Source organism: Phaseolus vulgaris, chromosome 7, assembly GCF_000499845.2.
Source record: "Phaseolus vulgaris cultivar G19833 chromosome 7, P. vulgaris v2.0, whole genome shotgun sequence".
Classification (NCBI taxonomy): domain Eukaryota; kingdom Viridiplantae; phylum Streptophyta; class Magnoliopsida; order Fabales; family Fabaceae; genus Phaseolus; species Phaseolus vulgaris.
The window spans coordinates 38,501,270-38,528,102 of NC_023753.2; the positions used below are offsets into that span (position 1 = coordinate 38,501,270).

The 26,833-nt window shown below is 30.1% G+C and overlaps 4 protein-coding genes and 1 pseudogene across 7 annotated transcripts in view; 3 read left to right on the top strand and 2 right to left on the bottom strand.

Moving 5' to 3' along the window:
• LOC137830689 (DNA-directed RNA polymerases II, IV and V subunit 8B-like) overlaps positions 1–26,833 on the bottom strand; it is a 56,201-nt gene that overhangs the window by 20,220 nt on the left and 9,148 nt on the right. The gene's annotated exons all lie outside the window — the stretch shown is intronic.
• Positions 2,063–3,821, bottom strand: LOC137830685 (albumin-2-like). 2 transcript variants are annotated; one of them, XM_068638152.1, is made up of 2 exons: positions 3,635–3,821; positions 2,063–3,106 (listed from the first exon to the last, which is right to left on the bottom strand). In XM_068638152.1, exon 2 carries the CDS (start codon positions 3,085–3,087, stop codon positions 2,275–2,277), a length of 813 nt encoding a protein of 270 aa, XP_068494253.1. In that variant the 5' UTR covers positions 3,088–3,106; positions 3,635–3,821; the 3' UTR covers positions 2,063–2,274. The 2 variants fall into 2 exon arrangements, with proteins under 2 accessions (XP_068494253.1, XP_068494252.1); XM_068638151.1 differs by having other exon boundaries at positions 2,063–3,089; positions 3,635–3,819.
• Positions 4,893–23,313, top strand: LOC137830684 (homogentisate solanesyltransferase, chloroplastic-like; annotated as a pseudogene).
• Positions 14,636–16,087, top strand: LOC137830687 (albumin-2-like). 2 transcript variants are annotated; one of them, XM_068638154.1, is made up of 2 exons: positions 14,636–14,654; positions 15,202–16,087. In XM_068638154.1, exon 2 carries the CDS (start codon positions 15,205–15,207, stop codon positions 15,937–15,939), a length of 735 nt encoding a protein of 244 aa, XP_068494255.1. In that variant the 5' UTR covers positions 14,636–14,654; positions 15,202–15,204; the 3' UTR covers positions 15,940–16,087. The 2 variants fall into 2 exon arrangements, with proteins under 2 accessions (XP_068494255.1, XP_068494256.1); XM_068638155.1 differs by lacking the exon at positions 14,636–14,654 and adding an exon at positions 14,695–14,724.
• Positions 22,989–25,289, top strand: LOC137830686 (IQ domain-containing protein IQM6-like). The gene is made up of 3 exons (XM_068638153.1): positions 22,989–23,128; positions 23,541–24,022; positions 24,299–25,289. The coding sequence occupies exons 2-3, from the start codon at positions 23,978–23,980 to the stop codon at positions 25,001–25,003; spliced, it is 750 nt and encodes a 249-aa protein (XP_068494254.1). The 5' UTR covers positions 22,989–23,128; positions 23,541–23,977; the 3' UTR covers positions 25,004–25,289.

A 26,833-nucleotide genomic window follows, 5' to 3' on the forward strand; every position in this document is an offset into this window, starting at 1 on the left:
AAAAACCCCAAAATACACTTAAACTGTAATTAGTTTTTTACATTCTGGATTATGGAATCTGAAAAATTTTCGGATTGACACTTCTGGTAAATTTTCGGATCCACTAATCCGTAATTCAAATTATACATTTCACATTCAAAAATCCATCATTCAAAAAAAAGCATTCTGGATTCACCAATCCATAACAGAAATATGCATTCCGAATTAAAAATCCATAATTCAAAAAAAAAACATTCCAGACTCACCAATCCGTAACAGAATTAGACTTCTGGATTCAGCATTTTGGAAATCAACAATTTATGCAAAATTTTCTGGAACACCCCTTCATCTGGAAAACACAATTTAATCAATTCTGGATTCATGAATCCAGAATATATTACCGGATCCCGATATCCCGTAACCCCAAAATCTCCATAACCACCATGCTCCTAAAAAAAACTTTACTCTTACCTCTACAACCCAAACAACACTTCGGTAACATAGCGTACTCCTCCATCTTGCCTCGAACAACTACAAAAACCCTCCACCAGTGATTGATATTCAATGATAAAGATGATCAGTGACAAAGAAAGTCCACTCCTTTTCAAATTAGAGGTTAAGGTTAATCTTGGAATATTTAAAATTGTGGGGATGCAGGAAGAAAACTGTGGGGGTGCAGAAAGAAGAAGCCTAATTGTTTTTGTTACATTTGTTTAGTGAAACGGGGTAGCTGTCCTATAGAATTTTTTCTGACTTTAACTTGGGTATATGTGTTCTTGAACAATATGAAATGTAGTAGGCAATTGCTTCCTGCACCATATCACTGCACCCAATTCCTACGGAAAAGATGAAACTGTCCTTAAAAAAATTTCTGAAATATGTGTTCTGAATTTTTTTTTCCGAAACGAAATTTTATATTATGGATTTTTTTATCCAGAATGAGTTTTTCATTTTTGTTTCTGGATTTTCATTTCTGAAACACAATAATTTCTTTTTTGGATTTTTTTTTCCAGAATGTATTATTTTTCAATTCTGGATTTTTTTTCCAGAATGTATTATTTTTCATCTCCAGATTTTTTTGTCCGAAATAGAATTTTAATTTTTTTTTCGAATTTTTATTTCCGAAACTCAATAACCACTTCCAGATTTATTTTTCCGGGATATATTATTTTTAATTCTGGATTTTTATTTCCAGAATTAAGGGCATTTTTGGAAATTAAAAAAATATGTTGGTTGCAGATGATTAGGTGTAGGAAGCATTTGCCAATGTAGTATTACATCGGTCCTCCATTATCAGACACTTTTTTGTTGTGACTATCAGATTTTTTATTTTTATTTTCTTGAAGAGTTTGAGGGAGGGGAAGTTGGGGAAATAAAGAAATAGAAAAAAGAGAGAAAACAGAAGAGATACCAGAACATAGAGGAAGAAATAAAAACAAAACTCATGAGCTGAAACATGCCAGGGGCTAAGAAACACAAGCCTGTTCCTGATAAAGTATGTAGATAGAGAGATTCTCACAAGATATTCTAGCCAAATGCATCATAATCCAACATTAAAGAACCAATTTTCATGTGGCTACTGACTAATTCTACTTCCAAAACCAATTAGCTAAACATAGTAGAGTTCTGTCAAGCCTTAACATAATCTTCACAAGGTTGTTGAATCATTCAGCCTCACAGAAGTTTTCTGCCTTTGCTCTTAAAGTTGGTGTTAGTATGCAGTCTGCAATATTAGTGAATGTTGTTGTTACTTTGTTGGAATTTTCTAACTTAATGTTGTTGTCATTTTGTTATTACTACATTTCATATTGTTCAAGAACACATGTACCCAAGTTCTATCTTAAAATTCCTATTAAAATCACACTCAAATGATAAGCCCCAAAATGGATTCAATTTCGTTTCTACATTTTTCAATATTGCACCAAATACTCTAACAAAATTGATTAACTTAAATCGAAAAGCTCTTTTCACACTTCTCTGTTTGTGTTAATGTTCTCTTCGAATCCAATAAATAATAATAAATATTAATTAATATACTCATCTTTTCTTTAGAGAACTATAAAAATAATAACAAAATAATAAATAAAAAAATGACAACAACATCATTAAGTTAGAAAATTCCAAAAACGTAACAAATTATCACATTCAAGAAAGTAAAACAAATCTCACATACAGAAAGTAAAAAGCATCCACACTAGAATTAGAAAAGGAAGCAAACTTTGGCAATGAAAGCCTTAGTCTTATCACACTATGGCATCTTGCATCTTGTTCTTTTTGCTCTTCATCATTCTTCATCTACTCTTCTTCATCATCTGCATCTTCTATTGTACGATAACGATAACGATTAGTACCAACTTTGTGAGGATAACCATCATCTACTGGATTACCAAGAGGCAGAATGCCTCTAAGAGATGACCAACCATCAATGATGGGCTTCACATCATCCACAAGAGTGTCATCTATGAAATTGATCAGTACATAGTTTTCTCCCTTGAAAAGATAAGCTTCATTCTCCTTATGAGAAGCGAAACATGCATCAATTCCATCTTCAAAGATGGTACCTTTCAAAACAGGAAATCCATTAGTGATGTTACGAATGGGGCCAATAAGTTGCTTAGAATCATAGTCTAAGCAACCATACTTATTGCCCTTGAATAAGTAAACTTCTTTTCCTCTGGATGACCTGAATGCAGAGTCTATGTCATTCTCAAACACCGTGTTTTCTAGGACGGGAAACATTACATCAATTGCACAAAATGATAGTATCTTGTCATTGGCATAGTCAAAGTAGACACAATAACACTCAGAGAAGAGATATGCTTTGTAGCCTTCAGTGTCAAAGGAACATTTTATACCATATGCTGCAAATGACGAATGCTCAAGTGATGGAAAGTCATAACAAATCCAATCCAAATCTCTCAAAATCTTATCATCTGTCTGTGTCGGCTGTCCAGGAGTGTAATACAACCGCATGTACTTCTCTTGTAAGAAGAAATAAACTTCATTTGTACTTGATGAACGAAATGCAGAATCTATGTAAGTTGATACCTCTGGTTCGTCAGATAAATAGTCATAAACGTCAAAAGCAGCATCTGGATTCATTCCCATACCTGCACAATATAATCACCTATTTATACCGTTATGGGGTGGGAAGGTCTTACCCTTGTTTCAAGGAAAAGGGATTGATAAATATGATCTAACAAGTATAACCAAAACAAAAATCATGTACACCAAAATCATCTTAAACCCTAATAACACACTAAAATAAGTCATTGTTCCATGGGTCATATCAAATTTATCATCAAAACCAACCAACTCAACAAGCATATCATACATCACTAGCCAAATGGAAAATATTAGGGTCATAAACAGCAATCCAAATACAGTGTTACGGCAAAAACCTCAAAATAAGAGGTAAATCAAATTCAGTTACACACATGTATAATGCAAACCATGAGCGGATCAAAAGGATCACCAGAAGCAGAATCACAATCATAAAATAAGGAGAAAAAAGATAGAATTCGAGGAAAATGAATATGAAAAAAGCAAAGAAATAATTAGCACCAGAAACATTATCAACCAACCTTCTATAATTCAGATTTCTAATGAACAAAACAAGCCTTGAAATTCAATGCAGAATTAAGAAACATTGTACCTGATATTAAGAAAGGGTAGCAGCCGCAACTCTCTTCAAACTCGCACGGATAGAGAAAACAAACCCTAGTTATTGAAATACGAAGAAACCTTAAGAATCACAAAATACGAACGAAGATTAGAAGAAGAAGAAGAAGATTGTTGTGAGAACGAAGGGAAGAACTTTTTTAGAACTCTCTCTTCAATGTTATGTAACTAATAACTTACTAAGAAGCTCTGGGAAGAATTTTTTTTGCGCCCAATGTTTTAATTCATTACTTTTTACACCCATTTTTTTTAGTACGTAACTAATAAGTTATGTGTAAAATGATAAAAATGTGTTTTTCTTAATTTTTAAATACCAGTGGTAGTTGTGGGTAGGTTAAAATGTATTTTGAATTTGAATTTTAAAAATACATCAGAATATTTTTCTTGAATATGGATTTTTGGAATATATTTCTGAATTTAATTTTTTATATATATTTTTTTAATTTTTATTTTCCACTATTTTCTTCTAAAATATTTTTCTAGATTTTTTTTTCAGAATTTTATTTAAGGTAAAAAATCTACTTCAAATTTATTATTTAAAATTGATTGGTTTCAAGTGCAACTTGCCTAACAACTAAGGTGGTAAAAACTCAGCACATAATTTTTTCTTTAACTTAATATTCTCTTTCCCTTTATTATCATTACAAAATAATTAATTGAAATAATCATTTTCATATTATAAATAGTTTATAAAGAGTAATATTATTTTATATTTTATTAAAATAATAAAGTCAATTTTTGTATTAAAATGGTTAAATTTAGTTTGGTTGAAATTTTTATTTCTTTAACACAAGTTGATGAGTTTTATTTTGCATTAGTTAGGGAGCTTAGAAAAATAATTACATTTTAATCAAATAATCAAAATTTCTTACCTGAGATGAAAAGAGATTGTACAAATAATCAATTCTATAACTAATTATTTAAATATTTGAACTAAACTACTTTATTTAATATGATATAAAACTTAAATTTTCAATTTGAATAATGTCTAGTTATTATAAAAACATTAAATTGATCTATCTAAGTTTTTTGTAAATTTTAAATTATTCATAAAAAATTCATTAATATTGTACAATTTAATTACTTGAAATAAAATTTGAAGTTCTAATTAAGATGGAAAAATTAGAATATTGAAATTGTTATACTTTATGTGTTACATTTTTAATGCAATTGATCTATCTAGTTTAATAGAGCAATGTATAAAATCATCAGACAATTATTTTCAGCTTAGCATGGAGCTCTCAGTCTCTCCAACTCCACATCACAATTCCCTCTTTGAATTCAGCTATAGTGTGCACCAATGCCACACTAGGATTTTCAACCCACTTCCGGTTTCCAAGAGACCCCAGAGACCCACTTCCATAAGGGTGTGTTTGCTTTCCTTAAAGTTCCAATTTTGATTCATTTGCTTCTGTTTTTCTGAGAAAAAAAAAACAGTAAACTCCATGGTTTTTGCTGGACAGTTCATGGTGCATATGGATTTGGTATTATTGAAGGTTTTCAAATTGTGATTCCTTCTGTGTTTTGAATATTGGGTAATTTTTCAATCTGTAAAAATGACCCTCTGGAATGCCATTTCTTTTGAGCTTGTTCCACTCCTCTGGTGTTCATGACTTCGTGTAAGGACTGGTTAAAGTGTGATCTGATTGTTCAGAAACTGGTGGTTGTGATTGGTTCGGTCATGCACATGCTGACCCAATTACCTTTCCATCCCCTTTCTGTTTTTTTAATACACACATAATTTTTAATTTGATTCATTTAACATAAGTAGGTTTGGAAGGTTTGTTTCAATCACATGTGCTAGAGAGATTGTAAAGTTTCCTAAGTGAAGTCACTTAGCATTCAAGTTTGGGCTTGGGGTGAACAGTTTAGCTGCAATTGCAGCCATTTATTAGTTGCTTTAACTCCATTAAAGGACATTTTTTACTTTACTTTTTGGTTTTGGATGAGATTTGAGTCTTCTTTATCAGTTTAAATGAAAAGAATGCTGGCAGGCTTGCACTGGAGTTGGAGCCGCTGGATCTGATCGTCCATTAGTTGAGAGAATTTTAGATTTGAATGATGCTTGCTGGAGATTTTTAAGGCCACATACTATACGTGGTACAGCACTAGGCTCATTGTGAGTAGCTTTATAACTAGCCAGCAACTGTTTCATGCAGCTTCATGCCAAGTATACTTTCTCTAAGCGTCATTTTCTCTTTGTTTTTACAGTGCTTTGGTGGCAAGAGCATTGATTGAGCACACAAATTTGATGAAGTGGTCTCTTTTTTTCAAAGCTTTCTCTGGTCTTTTTGCTCTGATCTGTGGAAATGGTTATATAGTTGGCATCAATCAAATCTATGACATTAGCATTGACAAGTATGGTGCAGAAATATAAACAACTGTCTTATCACTTGCTGTCTTCTTCTTGTTCTTTTACCCTCTGTCCTTCTCCTTTCACATTTCTTCCAAGTTTCAATATTTTCTTGAATATGATTAACTGCACAGGAATTTCATTTTAAGACTCTTCTGCTCTGGTTCTAATATTTTTCCACTAGTAGTTACATGTCTATTAGATAAATCCTCAAAGTTGGTTTTATATTCTTTTTCAGGGTAAACAAACCTTATTTACCTATAGCTGCTGGAGATCTTTCTGTCCAATCTGCATGGTTCTTGGTTATATTTTTTTGCAGTAGCTGGCCTGTTGATTGTGGGGTTCAACTTTGGGCCCTTCATTTTATCTCTTTACACACTTGGTCTTTTCTTGGGTACCATCTATTCCGTTCCTCCACTTAGAATGAAACGCTTTCCTGTTGCTGCATTTCTTATAATTGCTACGGTATGATATATCCTCCCAAGTCCCAAACTTTTCAGTACTATATACAATTTGTCAATTTGTTCGTTTTTTTCTTTTGGGATAAATTCAGTTGGCAATTGAATTTTTAAGCATTTGGGGATATATTTGAACAAGATTGACTGAAGAGTTTTATGTAGGTACGGGGTTTTCTCCTTAACTTTGGTGTCTACTGTGCCACTAGAGCTGTCCTTGGACTTGCATTTGAATGGAGGTGGGTTATGGCTTATCATTTGTTATTTCAACTGAGCTCATGGTTTCTGAGGTTTAAATAGAGGATCACTGAAGAGTATTCTAATTATGAATTTTTTATGCTTCAACCAAGAAAATAATTGAAACAAAGAATAAAATATCTAAGATAGAGTTATAACAGTCATAATGTTAGAACTTAGAAGGACAAACTCCACACCTTCAATATAAATTGTGCTTCGCTAACATCAATGAATGGAGCTTGTGATGGTGTTAGCTTTTCATCAAATATTTTTTTTAAGTGTCCAGCTTATCTTTTTGCGAGCTTATTATATATTTCTTCTTGTATCTCTGAATGTAGCTCTCCTGTGGTTTTCATCACAACCTTTGTAACATTTTTCACATTGGTAATTGCTATAACAAAAGATCTTCCTGACGTTGAAGGAGATCGCAAGTAAGTCTTGGTCCTTGTTGCATCCATATTGCAGGTTCATATTGATCTTATTTTCCTGAGCTCTTGATTTTTCGGTTCATCTCTATTTCAATAAATATGTATTTTTGAATGTAAGTGTCACACTTTAATTTGGTGCTGCATGTCTCAATTAACTTCAGGTATCAAATATCAACCTTTGCTACAAAATTAGGAGTTCGGAACATTGCTTTCCTTGGTTCTGGAATTTTGCTGATGAACTATATTGTTTCAGTATTGGCAGCAATTTATATGCCTCAGGTGAATATCAACTTGCATCATGGTGCCTAGCATGAAATTCTTTTTTCATACATGAAAACAAAACCTCATGTGCTTTATGGAACCGTTGACAGGATTTCAGGTGTTGGTTGCTCATACCAGCTCATATGACTTTTGCAATAAGCTTGATTTACCAGGTTTGTTAATTGGACTAATGACTGTTACTAAGGTTATCATTCTAGTTTACTGGATTTTCATACATGTTTTATTTAATCTAATTCACTATGAATTGTATTTTGTTAATTATTTTGTTACATTTGTTTAGTGAAATGGGGAAGTTGTCCTCTAGAATTTTTTCTTAACAGTATGAAATGCAACGGTCCTCCATTATCGGATACTTTTTCTGTGATTATCAGATTTTTTATTTATTTTTTTGAACAGTTTGAGGGAGGGGAAGTCGGGGGAATAAACGAATAGAAAAAAGAGAGGAAAACAGAAGAGATTCACCAGAACATAGAGGAAGAAACATCAGCTCTATCAAATAAAAACTGATGAGCTGAAACATGCAGGGGATAAGAAAACAAGCCTCTTCCTGAGAAAGTATGTAGATAGAGATTCTCACATGATATTCTAGCAAAATGCATCATAATCCAACATTAAAGAACCCAGTTTCACAAGGCTTTACACTTGTTGAAAGAGGAAAAGAACAAGACATGTAAAAAAAATCCATGTGTGAAATTACACAGCCAATGATTATTCACATGAAGAGACATAAATAGGATGAATAACTGTTACCCTAATTACCATAATTACATTAGCTTATTATATCTCAATATCTCTAAGTACAATATTCCTTATTAACATAATCTCTAGCAACACATAATTCTACTTTCAAAACCAAATGAACTAAACATAGTATAGTTTCGTCAAGCCTTAACATAGTTTGTTAATTGGATTAATAATTGTTAGTAAGGTTATCATTCTAGTTTAGTGGATTTTCATACATATTTTTATTTAATCCAATTTGCTCTGAAACTTTCTTTCCCTCTCATTTAGTATTATAGCTTTACCCGCTTTCAACTTAATATTAGATTGCATAAACTATTGTGATATATAGCATTTTTTTATAGTTTTACCCGCTTTCAACTTAATATTAAATTGCATAAACTATTGTGATATATAGCATTCCTAAGATTGTGGGGGCATGTTATGCTGATTAGAATATTAATTATAATATTTAAATAATTACATCACTGGTTATAGAATTATAGAATTGATTATTTGTACAACCTCTTTTTTCATCTCATTAGGTAAGGAATTTTTATTATTTAGTGGAGCCATAAATGAATAAATTCAATTCATTACAATATCATTATTCTTCTCATATCACTGACAAATGTATAATAAAACCGATCAAGTTCTGTTAAACAAATAAAACTTCAACCAAAGTAAATTTAACCTAGAGTGTTTGACCATTTTAATACGAAAATTGACTTTATTATATTAATAAAACATCAAATATTATTAACTTTTATAAACTATTTTATTATAAATTCAAGATTTATATAAAAAATAATATTTCAATTAATTATTTTGTAATGATAATAAAGGGAAAGAGAATATTAAAGTTAAAGAAAAAATTATGTGTTCAGAGTGTTCTTACCACCTTAGTTGTTAGGCAATAGCTTGCACTTGAAACCAATAATTTATCCGAATTAAAAATTTAAAATCCAAATAAAATGCTGAAAAACAAAATCCAAAAATATATTTAAAAGAAAAATTATGAAAAATAAAAATTCAAAAAAATGTTATAAAATCTTAAATTAAAAATGTATTCTAAAAATCCAAATCTAAAAAATTAAGCAAAATGTTCTGACAATTCAAATCTAAAAATTATTTCTGAAATTCAAATTCAAAATACATTTTACCTACCGTATTCAAATTTAAAGGATATTTTTATCATTTCACATCATTTATTTATTGACTAAAAAATATGGGGTGCAAAAGGCTATAACATCCCTTTTGAATGGGCTCTAAGGGCAAAATAATCTCAGCTAAGAGAAATATAACAGCATAAATTTTGTCAAGACATGATTATTTTTTTATTTTGTTGCTTCGAAACGGTGATAACAAGGAGAAAGAGCGAGAAGCTGAAATATTAATTTGAATTTAGATAAGATGAAGTAAGTGTTCACTCAAGGTCACTTACACTTTTCAGGAGTTGCAGTTGTTGGGGGAGTTTCATCTCGAGAGATCAAATTCTTGAGAGAGTATGAACTAAGACAGCATAGAAAATACCAATATGATGATCAACTTGAGCAAATTGGTCATCTTAAAAATGAAATACAAATATGGTTTGGCCTTCTTTCAAATTGTCAGATGACAATAATTTTAACCAGGCATCATCATCAAAAGGACCAAAAATGAATATATTTAAGAGTTAAATAAAGCACAAAAAAAAAAAATTAGTTTCAGTGTTTTCAAGAACAATGGAACTGATGAGAACAATTAAATGATATTTCATATTCAAATTCTTCAAAATTGAAAACAAAAATAACTAAAATAGGTCATTCTGTAATTATTACTGAAAATGAAAACAGAAAACAAGCTAAATCCTTTTCCAGTCATGGTTATTTGTTTATGTTCATTTGACTTTCTCAAGAAAGAAAATCACTTCTGAATGTTTGGTGTAACTGAAATCAACACTCAATGCAACATGATTTATGTTGGTTTAACCAGCATGCAATGCAGTTTATGTAAATGCATATGTTAGAGATTACATTAATTGGAAATTTTTAAACTAAGACTTTGCTTGATTTTATAACTCTAATCTTTGTTTCAATTATTTTCTTGGTTGAAACATCACAAATTCATAATTAGTATACTCTTCAGTGATCTTCTATTTAAACATCAGAAACCATGAGTCAGTTGTTCAACATTATCCATTACAGATATGAAGCAAGAAATGATAAGTCATAACCCACCTCCATCTTCTTTTCCTGCTGCTCCAAGTGTCTTAATCAGCTGACAATACATAAAGATGAAGTGGTAATTAAAAGATGTCACTTCTGCTGCTGTTGTTATTATTTAGGAAACAATATCTGAGCAGTAAAAGCATTGAAGTCAGAATATATTAATTGTCACCGAGTGGTTTCAATCCTTAATTGTCACCGAGTGGTTTTTAAATTATAAGGATGTAAGTTTCATTTAATATTTTCAAATAGTAGATAGACACAAATTTTTCATAATGTTTTTCTTGAAATATGTTTTTTATTCTTCATAAATTATTCTTTTTTTATTTTTAACAAATATTTTAAAAAATTATCCCTAGTACATTTTTATTTTATTTTTGTCATCTAAGTTATTTTATTTCATTATTACAATTTAACTGAAAAAAATTATCACAAGAAAAAAAAAAAGTTAAAGAAAAATTATTAAGTACAAAAAAATGAAATTCAATAATTTATCAAAAACTAAAAAAATTATATTTAAGCTTACGACTTTTATTACCACTGTGGTTCACAATAATAAATCTTTATACATTTATGATTTTATACATTGCTCTATTAAACTAAATAGATCAACAAGTATGTAACATCATAATAAAAATGTAATACATAAAGTTTAACAATTGCAATATTTTAATATTTTAATTTTAAGTCTAACTCAATTTACATAAATTAGTTGAGATTCGTATCGATTTATATATATAAAACTTATATACTATAAATTGACTTTATTTCTAGATGTCCATCAGAGTTGAAAGTTGCAACACTTTTTTTCAATTATGTTGTGTATGGCTGCTTTATATTATAAAGAACAGCTCCAAACAAAAGAAAAACATAAGCAAGTAGTTACTCAAAAAATAAAACACAGCCCTGCTTTCAGTTATTATTGTGTAGAAAATGTTGACTACAAACATAAAATGATTACGTTACATCTACCTCTAAAATTTTATATGGAGAACTTATAGTCAATTTATAATACATAATCTCTAGAACATGTACTTAGTTTTCACTCCTTTATTTTCTATCAAATCCTGCATTATCTTCCATTTCCAAGCATTCATTATTGCAATTATTCATTCTTTAATCACTTTTAAAGTCCTCTTTCTTCCTTATAAATTTGACACATTACTTCTTAAAAGGCTTTTGCAATTAAGTAGCCAGTGGAACCACACATGTTCTTGTTAATCTTCCTCTGTTATCTATAATGAAAACAAATTCATTTTTCTCTAAGACTTTCCTTTTTATGTCTACACCAAAATTGTCCTCCCATTCTCTTTAACTTAAATTAAGATTGATTGATAAGTTGAGAAAATTTTGTCACCTTAAAGTTAATAATTTAAATATAAAAATCTAAAAAGAATCTCTCCACTCAGCAAAAAAAGCATCACAAATTAACGAGTCAAAACTAACTATAAAAATTAGCAAATGTCGGAAATCTGTCAATGATACATAATCAAACCCATTTAACCAAAGTAAACTAATTGAAAGAAACTCATAACAAAATTAGGAAATTGCACATGGAATTATGCCTAAGCACTCTTTTCCACCCCATGTAACCAAAGTAAACTAATTGAAAGAAACTCATAACAGAATTAGGAAATTGTACATGGAATTATGCTTAAGCACTCTTTTCCAGCTTAGCAAGCTCTTGCCTACAACTGATGCCCTCTGCACAAATTGAAACCAAAAGTTATATGTCAACACAGTAGTAGAGACACTTGGATTTTGCTATGCATAAAATCCATTTCACAAACTATTTGAAAAGCAATACCAAAATCAAAAGAGTGAGAATAGCTAGAAGGAAACCAGCCTTGATCTTTGCCAACATAATCTCTCTTCCCCTAACCGGGTGGAAACACTAGTACGGGTAGGTTTTTAAATCGACCACCATCATCATGGTCTTTGTATTTGTACTTGGGGTAACTAAATAAGCTTGGAAGTAATGATGTTTTAAACTTTATCAGTAAATTTTGTCTCCTTTTTCTCACAAACCTACACAATATAATAGATAGTTATTGATCGATGATATAAAGAATTATAAAAATAATATAACATAAGATGTATCAAACTTGAATTATCTTCTTGAATTGTCTTCATGTACGGCTGACTGTCTCAATGTGTATATTATACATGACCGAATATATTGAGGAGATATACCTCCTGCAAAACATACTTCATGTTGAGAAGTATATCGAGAATTAAGGGTACTGTTAACTAAAATACCTCTTGGAGCAAATATTTCATACTGATAATATTCACTCTGAGAGAAAATTAATATTAAAATATCATTAAATTATATATATTTTTTATAAAAATGTAATAAATTATATTTTTGAGAAAATATTTTTTTTAATTCAAGTTTTAAAAAATATATTAGATAAGAGAGATAAATGATTATTTAAAAATTAGATAAAGTACAAATATTAATTTATTAAAAATATAAGAAAACTGTGTATTATTTCAAAATTATAAGGATGTAAGTTTCATTTAATATTTTCAAATAATAGATAGACACAAATTTTCCTCGCTATTATGATAGAATTTCATAATTTTTTCTTGAAATATGTTTTTTATTCTTCATAAATTATTATTTTTTATATTTAATAAATATTTTTAAAAATTATCCCTAGTGCTTTTTTATTTTATTTTTTTTCATCTAAGTTATTTTATTTCATTATTACAATTTAACTGAAAAAAAACTATCAGAAGAAAAAAAAGTTAAAGAAAAATTGTTAAGTAAAAAAAAAATGAAATTCAATAATTTATCAAAAACTAAAAAGTTATATTTAAGCTTACGACTTTTATTATTCATAATAATAAATCTTTATACATTTATGATTTTATACATTGCTCTATTAAACTAAATAGATCAACAAGTATCTAACATCATAATAAAAATGTAATACATAAAGTATAACAATTGCAATATTCTAATTTTTCCATCTTAATTAGAACTTCAAATTTTATTTCAAGTAATTAAATTGTACAATATTAATGAATTTCTGATGAATAATTTAAAGTTTATAAAAAACTTAGATAGATCAATTTACTTTAAAAAAAATTAAATGTTTTTAACATTAATTTAGGAATAATCACAAAGTTTGCTTCCTTTTCTATTTCTGGATGCTTTTTACTTTCTTTATGTGAGATTTGTTTTTCTTTTTTGAATGCTTTTTACTTTTTGTTACATTGTTGTATTTTCTAACTAAACGTTGTTGTCATTTTGTTATTATTTTTATATTTATTTTAAAGAAAAGATGAGTATATCAATTAATATTTATTATTTTTTATTGGATTCGAAGAGAACATTAACGCTCAAACAGAGAGGTGTGAAAAGAGCTTTTCGATTTAAGTGAATCAGTTTTGTTGGAGTTTTTGGTGCAATATTGAAAAATGTAGAAACGAAATTGAATCCATTGTTGCCCATCATTTCAGTGTTGTTTTAATAGGAACAAACAAACAGTGAGATAAAATTGAAAAAAATCCTAAGATAAAAAGCTTATCCAATCTTAAAATTAAAATTAAACAAACAAATAAATAAAAACATATAAAAATCGTCAAGTATTATAAAAAAATAATATTAAAATATTAGTATTTTCTCATTACTAAAATTGAACACAACTAAAAAAAACTGTTAGTAGTTTTATTTAATTAATTAATAAAATTTATAGTTTTATTATAATTTGAGAGAAGTTAAATATAAAAAACATCATTTGTGTAATTATGAAAAAAGAATTTATAAATTAAAATCAGAAACAAATGAAAAGCATCTTAATCTTCTGTTAATGATATAGATATGTTACAAGGAATCCGTTCTCCATTCTCAATCTCCTCGTACGATCTCATCTTACACTCACCGGACCACTCTATCGCGCCACCGTCCACGGCGGCTCCGGCAATCACCTTTGGCTCGTGGAAAATAAAAATTAAAAAAAATATATAAAAAATAAAATTCAGAAATATATTCCAAAAATCCATATTCAAGAAAAAATATTCTGACAATCCAAATCTAATGTATTTTTAAAATTCAAATTCAAAATACATTTGAACCTACACCACAACTACCACTGGTATTTAAAAATTAAGAAAAAAACATTTTTATCATTTTACACCTAACTTATTAGTTACGTAGTAAAAAAAAATGGGTGCAAAAAGTAATTAATTAAAACATTGAGCGCAAAAAAAATTCTTCTTCCCCGAGCTTCTTATTAAGTTATTAATTACATAACATTGGAGAGAGAGTTCTCAAAAAATTCTTCCCCTTTCTTAATATCAGGTACCGTGTTTCTTAATTCTGCATTGAATTTAAAGGCTTGTTTTGTTCATTAGAAATCTGAATTATAGAAGTTTCGTTGATAATGTTTCTGGTGCTAATTATTTCTTTGCTTTTTTCATTTTCATTTTCCTCGAATTCTATCTTTTTTCTCCTTATTTTATGATTCTGATTCTGCTTCTGCTGATCGTTTTGATCCGCTCATGGTTTGCATTATACATGTGTGTAACTGAATTTGATTTACGTCTTATTTTTGAGGTTTTTGGCGTAACAGTGTATTTGGATTGCTGTTTATGACCCTAATGTTTTCCATTTGGTTAGTGATGTATGATATGCTTATTGAGTTGGTTGGTTTTGATGATAAATTTGATATGACCCTTGGAACAATGACTTATTTTAGTGTGTTATTAGGGTTTATGATGATTTTGGTGTACATGATTTTTGTTTTGGTTTTACTTGTTAGATCCTATTTATCAATCCCTTTTCCTTGAAAAAAAGGGTAAGAACTTCCCACCCCATAACAGTATAAATAGGTGATTATATTGTGCAGGGTATGGGAATGAATCCAGATGCTGCTTTTGACGCTTATGACTATTTATTTGAAGAAATAGAGGGAGAAGATGACTATTTTTCTGAAGAACTAGAGGTAGAACCTTATATAAATTCTGCATTTCGTTCTTCAAGTACAAATGAAGTTTATTTCTTCTTACAAGACAAGTACATGCGGTTGTATTACACTCCTGGACAGCAGACACAGACAGATGATAAGATTTTGAGAGATTTGGATTGGATTTGTTATGACTTTCCATCACTTGAGCATTCGTCATTTTCAGCATATGGAATAAAATGTTCCTTTGACACTGAAGACTACAAAGCATATATCTTCTCTGAGTGTTATTGTGTCTACCTTGACTATGCCAATGACAAGATACTATCATTTTCTGCTATTCGTAGAACGTTTCCCATCCTAGAAAACACTGTGTTTGAGCAAAACATACACTCTGCATTCAGGTCACCCAGAGGACAAGAAGTTTACTTATTCAAGGGCAATAAGTATTGTTGCTTAGACTATGATTCTAAGCAACTTATTGACCCCATTCGTAAAATCACTGAAGGATTTCCTATTTTGAAAGGTACCATCTTTGAAAATGGAATTGATGCATGTTTCGCTTCTCATAAGGAGAATGAAGTTTATCTTTTCAAGGGAGAAAATTATGTACTGATGAATTTCATAGATGACACCCTTGTGGATGATGTGAAGCCCATGGTTGATGTTGGTCATCTTTAAAAGGCATTCTGCCTCTTGGTGATCCACAAGGTGATCCTTATCCTCAAAAAGTTGGTACTAATCGTTATCATAATCGTTCAGTAGATGAAGAAGAGTATGATGAAGAGTATGATGAAGAGTATGATGAAGAGTAGGATGAAGAGTAGGATGAAGAGTAGGATGAGCTTTGACAAAAAAAAAAAAAAGATGCCATAACGTGATAACGTGAAAAAAAAGCAAGTGTACCGGTCGGCACCGGACGACCGCATGGTTCGAATTAAATAATAGTTTATATTTTTTACGATGTAAATATAAATATATTATTTATGAATTAGCTAAAAATTAAAATTAGCTATTTTTTAAGAAAAAATGTTATTACACGGAACAATATAATTTCATATGTAGTTGGATCTTAGTCCTTTTTGTTTAATTATTTATTCTGATTTATGAAAATAATGTAATAATCTTTTATTTTTTCTGAATGAGAACATTTCACGCTTTAGTCCTACTGCAAAATAAAACCCAAACTTTAATTTTTTCACCATTTCAGTAACTTTTAATTTGTGTAAATGGAAAGCTGTTTCTTAGTTCGGTGGAAATGGCGCTGCATAGGTTGCTGCAAAATAATAAGACTTTTTTGGTTTCTGCAAATTCTGAAAATATTTGGGAAGTTTGAATCTAACCCTTTGCATCCCTCACCGTGATTCCTCACAATGCCGTTTCCTACACACGCCACAAAAAGTAGAGAAAAAACTATTTTTTTATGTTGGAGCGCCTTGTCATTCTTGCTTTCTCTCCTCATTCTTTTGTTTTTAGTTAAATTATTCGTTTGTCACTATATTTGATCTCATTTTAACTTTCAAGTTTTAGTCAATTTTATTTTTTTTTAAAGTTTTAGTTCCTACGCACTTTTTTTAATCCATTCTCTCATTTTTGTTGAAATTGATCAGAAATCACAAATTTTAATCAATAAAATGGAAAGAATGTGTTAAGAATAGTGTATTCTTATCACTTTTTAAGTTAAGTTTTGGTTCATCTGGCAAAGACCAAAGAAGAATTTTGTTGTAGAGAAACATTTCTACAAAAAAGTTATGAAAGTAATAAACTGCTACACAAAAAAAAAAAAAAAAACTTAAGAGGGACAGAAACTTGCAGTTTTGTCAAAAATAGGGATTAAAACTTAAAAATAAAAACAACTATATGATCAAGTGAATAGTTTAACCTTTGTTTTTGATTGAGGTAACTCCAATAAGGAACCATTTAATTATTTATATGGAAGTTTATTTCCTCTATAAAATTGTGTTATTAATGAATCGGTAGTGATTTGAGTTCTCCGTCTGTTCCTCTGCAGCAATTGTTACTAATTACCTTTTTTTTAAAATGGTATATGACTACAGGAAAACCTTGAATATTTAGTTTGCATGCGAGTTATGGTATCGAGGAGGCTAAAGTCGGTTCCCTCTCTCTTTCAAAGTCTTGTTATTTTAATGTGTTTGTTGTTGATTAGGTGTTGTTTTGCTTCCTAATGTTTGGTTTTCGTTTTGTAGCAAAAAAACAACTGTAACAAGAGGCATCTTGCCAAAAAATTTGTTTCATTTAGCACGCTACTTACAGGAATCCATGTCTACTTCTGGTGTGCCACTGTTGGTTTATGAAAAGGCTGTTAATGCAGTTTGCTTCACTTCAGTGTTCCTAAAACACTTGATTGAAAGTGCCCAAGATGGTGTTCTTGTGTTGTACTAAAAAGTATTTTGGGAGACTATGTAGTGTAACGTTCATAGGACTTTAGAAATTCATTCATCTTTGCTCAGTACCCTTACAAAGGTTATTCTTTCTTTATTATTTATTTATGAATATAATTTCTATGCACTATTACTATCATTTTTATATTGTCAACCATCAGAAAGGATGACTTTTAAATTAGTTATTATAAAAGTCAAAGAAACATATTATTCATGGCAACCTGTGATTGAAGATAGTGCAAAAGTATTTTACACTGTCAGTGCATTAAATTAACTTTTTCATTTATTTGGTTTTATGGTAAGTTAGTAAATTTTCAGATATCTGGCCCTGGAATCTCCTCTTCTAGTTACTGAAATTTATCCAGATGCTCTATTCTAATGCAGATCATGAGGAATGTGCTTAACTTTATTGCATCTGTAGATGTGAGGTATATCATGGATAATAAATTGGTAAATTTTCGTTGCCTTATTGTGTGAAACTGCAAACTTTTTTTTGCCCTGATTATATATATATTTTTTCTTATAGTCCCAACACATATTTCCTACATCTGGAGCTGCTTAATTTTATGATTATTGCAATGTCAACTCAGCTTCTGTGTGAGCCATCTCCTAGATCGAATGATGTGAACCCATTTCTTGATGCAGTGATGGCTCAGGTAAGAAGCTAAAGCTTAAATATCTAATTTGGCTATTTAGTTTCTAGGTAATTTGAAGTTGAACCCACTAGCGAATTTGAAGTTACTGTGTACTCTTATCTTTTGCAGGATGGTCATCTGGTAAGTTCAGTTGTGTGCAAACTGCTTTTAAATTACATTACCTGTCCTAGTGTTCCTTTTAATCGAGCTTCTTATCCCATGTTTTATGATGGAAACGAGAATGTTCAAGAAATCCATTAGTGGATAGCAGTCTTGATGTGCTTCTTGTTCTCATTCATTATCGTAAATGTCTTGTGAGTGAGGGCTATTCTGTCACAGAGAATCAAGTATCTTATGATGTCAGAGTATTTGTTTCGTATGTTTTTCTGTCACCCACACTGCATGTAGATCAAGCAACAATTCTTGGACTTCTTTCCTTGTTGGACTTTTATATACATATGAAGTTATGGGTATGCATGTGACATCTTATTTTGTTTGTTTTCCTTTTTTAGTAGCAAGTGTGTCTGGAATATATACATATGTACATTTAGTGTATACTTCATTATATTGAATTTTATATCACAGTATTTTAAACGTTTCAAAAAATTTCCCTCTCTTGGTGCTCAGCTGATGAAACAGCTGTCTTACTTCTTTACTCATTGTTGCAAGGGAATTTCACCTTTCTGGAGTATATGTCTTGGTCCGGACTGATATGGATACATTGGTATGAAGAAATAAACTTAAATCCTCTTGAGAAAAAGTGGAATGAATTAATTATTATACGGTATAAATAAATTTTAGGGGATTCCTTGACTATGATTTGAAAATATCATTCCTTATTCTTATGTCTTAATCATACCAGTCTTATTATCAGTGCCTCTAGAATGAATGAGGATTTAGTCATGCTCTGATAATCTGATTTTTTGTTTCTCTCGTTAAATTAACAGTTAATGCCCATTCTAGAAGATTATACGATGCTCGAAGGAGGACAGCCAATCAAATTTACATGTTGATTATACTTCTCATACTTAGTCAAGATTCTTCTTTCAATGCGGGAATTCATAAGCTGGTAAGACTTGTTTTTTGTCATTAGACAAAGTCTTATACTGTAATGATTGTGCTGAATAGTATGTTTATGGACAGATACTGCCAACCATTCCATGGTACAAAGAACGACTTCTCCTCCAGTCTTCTCTTGATTCCCTCATGATAATCATTCTTATCAGAACTGTCTTATCATTGGACAGAACTTGATGTATATCTTTATACAACGTGTTTGGCAACATTGGCAAACATGGCACCTCATGTCCACCATTTGAGTGCGTATGTTGCCTCTCTTTCTGGCCTTTCATAATAAACTATATCCATTTCATATTTAATGGATCACAGAATATGTAATGGATCACAAAACAACAAGGAACTGGTGCATTATGAAGCACAATTAATCAACCGAGGAAACAATATGTCAACTATATTTCAAAACAAAAATTCTAACCATTTTCAAATTAATAAACAGGGTCTGGGAAATCACATTCTAAGGCTCCACTGTTTCCCATCAGCCAGTGGCAGTATGTTTCTTGAAATCATTCAAAACCTTGCCTTCCCACTGAGCACCCTCTTTTGCCACGGTCCATATAACCACCACTTTACTGCAATGCACTGACAATAATAGATTTAGGTAGCCCTAAATTGGGTGCCCAAGCAACATCTCTAACCCAATCTGTGTGCATATGAAGAGTCCATCTTCCACAGTTCATTGTTGAGTTTCCATACCTTCACAGTATTATCAAAGGAACACGATGCTACTTGCCAAACAGGTCCTAGGTGACCAGTCAATGTTGCTCACTCCAATTATCTTAATTGTGTGATCTGATGAAGCTGCTGCCAGTCTCTTACCATAGTAATCCATGGCAACATCATGGACCGTGTCTTGGTGATCCGTTTCAACCTTCTGAGAACGCATACTACTGCTAAAAACACACACATACACAATGCGAACAGTTAGTTTCAAACAACAATTTGCAAGTGAAACTAATACTCCAAAGGTTCTAAATTTCACACAAATATTCATTGAATTTAGCATTGAAGAAAGTGAAACGCAATTATGAGTAAATCAGTTTTATGTATGACATATTGTTCGATGTCATGTCATTGTTGTAATATAGTTACTATCAATTTGATAAATGAGATAGTAAAATATATTAAACGATTTATAAAAGTATGATAAAAAAATTTCTTTACCTTATTACCAATAGACTTTATATTATGCATAGTCTTCTATTATAATAGATAAAATATAACTTTATTATTCTTATAATTTGACCATTTTCACATTAAGGTGGACTTCATCTATCTCGAAAATCTAAAGCAGTTAATTAAGTTTTAATAATAACTAAAATCTTTAATTTGTCTCTACAGTCAGAATTAAGCGAGATTGTGGTAATTCATGTTCAATATGAACATTTACCATCTCTATAAATGGGTAAATGTTACATGATAAAAGGTACATTTTGCTATCGCATTTATCATTTCGATTTGAATTTCGAATACTAACTTGAGTGTCCAAGTGTATTTTGCAAATATCTTCCTCATCTCGACCGAAATCACATAAGTGACAAAGATCCAAGAAGTAATTAATTAAGATTTTAAAACTAATGGATAAAAGGAGAAAACACATTCCTCACATACAAAACAAATGATAATTTTTATCTCTTAGTACATAAATGGGTTATAATTCCATCTTTAAAAACTAAAAATTATAACTTAGTTCTTAAATATGTAAAAAAATATATAAATTATATTATATTTTTTATATAATTTAAGGACAACTTCATCTTCTTTAACAATATGAAATAATTATTATATTTTTTCACATTTTTAAGGAATAAATCATAACTTACATATTGAAAGTGGTTGTTATTCTGAAATTTTTATATAAAACCTGCTCAAAGATTTATTATATCTTTAAATGTATGATAAGGCTTTGAAAGAACTTGGAAGGTGCAATTGGCTACAAAATTAGGAATATTCAAAAGAGAGATACTCTCAACGAATTCATGTCAATTATGTAGATTTTTACTTTCTATTATTGACACCAACATCTTAAGCTTTGAATGCCTTCTTATTTTTTTTTATAATAGGGTAATTTGAAAAACTTTCTTTGTAATATCTCTTAATTAGTTTATGCATAAGATTTTAATGTTAATAAATTTCTTCATACAAAAATAAAAATATTTTTTCTTATGTAAAACTAATATTTGCACACATTTATATGAATTCTCTAAATTTATTTAATTAATTTGAGTATATAGAGAATCTCATTTTATTTTTTTATTTTTCCTAGAATTCTTTATAAAGAAGCTAATTTAAACAGAGTTCATTTATATGATTTTTTTTATTATAACTTGGATAAGCTAATTTTAACTCTTAGAAGAAAAAGACTCAGTTCAATTGTTATTTCTTATTTTCCACTCCTAAAATGTCTTCCCTATGTGTTTGTCCACCAAAGATACATATAATAATGAAGAGGTTTGGTTAATGAATACCTACTTAAAAAAAAATATTTTAAAATAACTGATTTAAAATATAGCTATTAAAAAATAGTGATGTATAATTTGGGTTTAAAATATGCATAAAATTGTAACAGCTTACAATCTTTTACTTTTATTGTTTATGTAGCATGCTGTTACAATCATACTAAATATTAGTGGAGTTTCAAATTTTAAATATTATACTTTTCAAGGTTAGTATTTAATTGCATTATTAAATGAGAACACTGGAAATTGTCTGAGTTGAATTTATATATATTAACTATATGGTATACTTTCAAGGAATAAGAGATAACTAAACCATTATCATCAACATATCATCACCAAGAAGATTTACCTTTATTATAAAGATACCACAAAACCATAAAATGAGGGGCAAGTGATGGCACACTTGTATATAGCATCATCCTTTATTCATTACATGGATATCTCAAATCATTTGCATCTTCAGGAGTGAACCATTACACTCAAAATTTATGAACAGAAAAGAATGAGAACATTAAATTTTTGTACCTAATTTATCTACACAAATATTCACAAACAGAGTTGGAGTGCTTGACAAGGGATCAAGCTGATGATACTCAGACTAGTCAAAGTCACTGTTTTGGAATGTATTTCTTACCTCATTGTCAAGTTTCTGCAACACAGTGAATTTTGTCATTGAAGACAATAATCCAAGTTAATGTATTAGTATGTCACACTAATGGAAAAGAAACTAAAGCAACACATTATTTTTAAAACTCTAGTATGTTGAAATTTAACTTCCAAATGGTTTTTAAGCCAAAAAAAAACAGAGAGAAACATTGTCCTTTATTTTTATATTTTGACCAAGAAAAAATTATCACAAGACAAAATTAGAAGTTGGTTTAGGTGTTCCATTTGAAATTCAAACACACCTGAAGTTTACAGAACTTGACATTTGTGAGATATGGGATAATGACTTCACAATGAATGAGACAATAATAATTTCAGAAATAATTTATTAGTATTTTCTCATTACTAAAATTGAACACACAACTAAAAAAACTGTTAGTACTTTTATTTAATTAATTTATAAAATTTATAGTTTTATTATAATTTGAGAGAAGTTAAATATAAAAAACATCATTTGTGTAATTATGAAAAAAGAATTTATAAATTAAAATCAGAAACAAATGAAAAGCATCTTAATCTTCTGTTAATGATATAGATATGTTACACTCACCGGACCACTCTATCGCGCCACCGTCCACGGCGGCTCCTGCAATCACCTTTGGCTCCCTCACTTTCTCCATCTTTTTCTCAGGTCCCTGCTTTATCCTCTCTCTTTCTTTCTTGATCTATTGAAATTTCAACTTCAATCTTATGATTCCGTACCATTTTGCGATTCTTCATATTTATTGGATACATCTCTCTTTTTTTGGGACAATTTCCTCATTTCACCTCCATTTGCGGTTTATTTTCAAAGATAAATCATTTCACCCAATTTTAGTTCTTTGTGCAGGGTTTGATGTTTTTAATTTTGCCAATTGCTTGCTATTCTACGATAATTTTTAGATCATGATTTACTCATAATTGCGTTTCACTTTCTTCAATGCTAAATTCAATGAATATTTGTGTGAAATTTAGAACCTTTGGCTGGGTTTAGAGTATTAGTTTCACTTGCAAATTGTTGTTTGGAACTAACTGTTCGCATTGTGTATGTGTGTGTTTAGCAGTAGTATGCCTTCACAGACAATTTTGACAAGGGTGGTTGAGAGGTTGAATGAGCATTAGAACCAGAAAGTACGCATACTAGCATTGTTTTGACAAATTTTTTGGAATTAAAATCAGAAAGTACGCACTTGGCAGTCCACTAATATTGCAGACTGCATACTAGCATCCAAGACTCTTTATGTAGGGCAGAAGAACAAGGGCACATTTCAACATTCAAGCTTCCTAGCAGGGGAGCCACATTGTCTGCTGGTAGACTAGTGGCAGAGGATGGTGTTCTTAAGATATGACAAAAACATAGACGCCATATTTTCATAACATATATTGTATATTGTTTTCCGTTTCTTTTTCTTTCTACTGACAATGGACTTTTTCAACTCCAAAGGTAGTTTGGCCTCACAGTGGGCATTATCTCCCAACAGAAGAAAATTTTGAGGAACTCATGTCATTCCTTATGGAGAATAATGTGGATCTTACAGATGTAAAGGTAAAATGACTAAATGGTAACTTTGCTTCAGTCTAAGATATAGCATCTGTCAATCTAAAACAAATTTCCATTCACCATTTGCATGGCTGAAGAAAATTAAACTCCACATTAACATAACTACATATTCACTATTATTTCATTGGTGTACTTAGAATCATGCATAGATTTTAACTTTAGCCATAACAACATGCATAGAAAATTAGCTAATTGCCATTTTCGTAACATCACTTAATGAAAATTCTTGTGGAATGCTGATTGCCATTTTCTTATATCCAGACAAATCCAGAAGAAGAAGATGGCATGGGCGAACTGAACCAAGATATCTTCCTACACAATCTTGTAGAGGCCATGAAACCTCCAAACACTGAAACAGAAAGTCCCAACTTATTAGCTGAAAAGCTTCCTGACTTGAGAAATGAGGGTTCTAATGCTCATTCAACCTCTCAACCACCCTTGTCAAAATTGTCTGTAAGATTAGGATCAAAAATAGCAAAAATTGAGATACCAAAAAGAGTCACACTGTCTGAAGTTTTTGGAGAGCAAGAAAACGGTCCCCGTACCCAATTTTATTCTCCAGTTACATCAGACTGTGGTTATGAGACAGCAGAAGAATCCTTTATAAATGAGGAAGAATTCATGGTTTCCAAATCAAACATGTTTGTTGAAAATCAAGATGAAGAAGATGAAAATACCATTCCAAAGGAGCAAATCTTGAAGAGGATAGATTCACACAAGGGAAGGAATTCATATCAATTGGCTAATCACTTGTCTACTAAATGGACAACAGGTGCAGGCCCTCGAATTGGTTGCATGAGAGACTACCCTCTAGAGCTGCAGAATTTGATTTTGGAGCAGCAACATTTGTCTCCAAGGAAAAGAACAACAGCTCCATCTCCCCGGATTCCATTTTTATCTCGCTTCAGCCCTCATGTTGCTTTTCCATCTTCTTTGCATGCTGCTCCAAGTGCCTTAATCAGCTAGTGTATCAGCTGACAATACATAGGATGAAGTGGCAATTAAAAGATGCCACTTCTGCTGAGAAAATGACACAGGAATTCTTTTTGCAATGCTTTTTAGTGCCATTCTTCAAACCATATAGTTTTTGTAGGTCATGTGATAGATGAGGAACAAAAGAACTTTGTATGTTCTGGTTCCAAATGAGGAAAGAAACTGATTGGCCTCTTTCATCCAATCTAGATTGAGATAATAGCAACTAGCAAATCATTAATAACATGTATAGTTATGCAGCAAATTTCTCAAATCCCCACCTCTGTGTTATCCTTCAAAGTATCTACTCTATTTATCTTATATATGATAGCATGAAAGGGAATAGACAATATGAAATAGGTAGAGTCAGAATATATTAATTATCACCGACAACAAAATTGTTACCGAGTGGTTTCAATTCTTAATATCTATAAAGAAACACCCTGATTAGGTTGAGATGTGTACAATATGATGAATGCATTTGGTGTTGGTGATTTAGTTTCTTAAGAACTGAACAAGTCTAACTCAACATTACAACACCAACTTCTAAAGTGAGGTTTTTATTCACTTATATACTATAAATTGACATTATCTCTAGTTGATATGGATCTTCAAGACATTCTTTCATGTCTTAAGAAGTGAATTTTAAGTCTAACTCAACTTACAAAACCAACTTGTAAGGTGAAATTTGTACCAATTTATATACTATAAATTGACTTTATCTCTAGTAGACGTGAGATGAGACGTCCTAACAGAGTTGAAAGTTGCTACACTTGTTTTCTAAGTATGTTGTTTGTGGCTGCTATTATAAAGAAGAGTTCCAAACAAAAGAAAAACATTAATTTCAAGCAACTAATTCCTCAAAAAATAAAACACAGCCCTGCTTTCAGTTATTATTGTGTAGAAAATTTTGGCTAGAAACATAAAAAGATTAGGTTACATCTACCTCCAAAATTTTATATGCAAAAAATTTATAATATATAATCTCTAGAACATGTACTTAGTTTTCACTCCTTTATTTTCTATCAAATCCTGCATTATCTTCCATTTCCAGGCATTCATTATTGCAATTATTCATTCTTTAATCACTTTTAAAGAATTTAATCACTTTTAAAGTCTTCTTTCTTCTTTACAAATTTGACACATTACTTCTTAAAAGGCTTTTGCAATTAAGTAGCCAGTGGAACCACAGATGTTCTTGTTAATCTTCCTCTGTTATCTATAATGAAAACAAATTCATTTTTCTGTAAGACTTTCCTTTTTTTGCCAACACCAAAATTGTCTTCCTATTCTCTGTAACTTAAATTAAGATTGATTGATAAGTTTAGAAAAAAATTTCACCTTAAAGTTAGTATAATAGAGCAATGTATAAAATCACAAATGTATAAAGATTCATTATTATGAACCACAGTTGTGATAAAAGTAGTAAGCTTAAATATAATTTTTTAGTTTTTGATAAATTATTGAATTTCATTTTTTTGTACTTAATAATTTTTCTTTAACTTTTTTTTTGCTTGTGATAATTTTTTTCAGTTAAATTGTAATAATGAAATAAATAACTTAGATGACAAAAATAAAATAAAAATGTACTAGGGATAATTTTTTTAAAATATTTATTAAAAATAAAAAAGGAATAATTTATGAAGAATAGAAAACATATTTCAAGAAAAACATTATGAAATTTTATCACAATAATAGCGAGGAAAATTTGTGTCTATCTACTATTTGAAAATATTAAATGAAAGTTACATCCTTATAATTTTGAAATAAATACAGTTTTCTTATATTTTTAATAAATTAATATTTGTACTCTATCTAATTTTT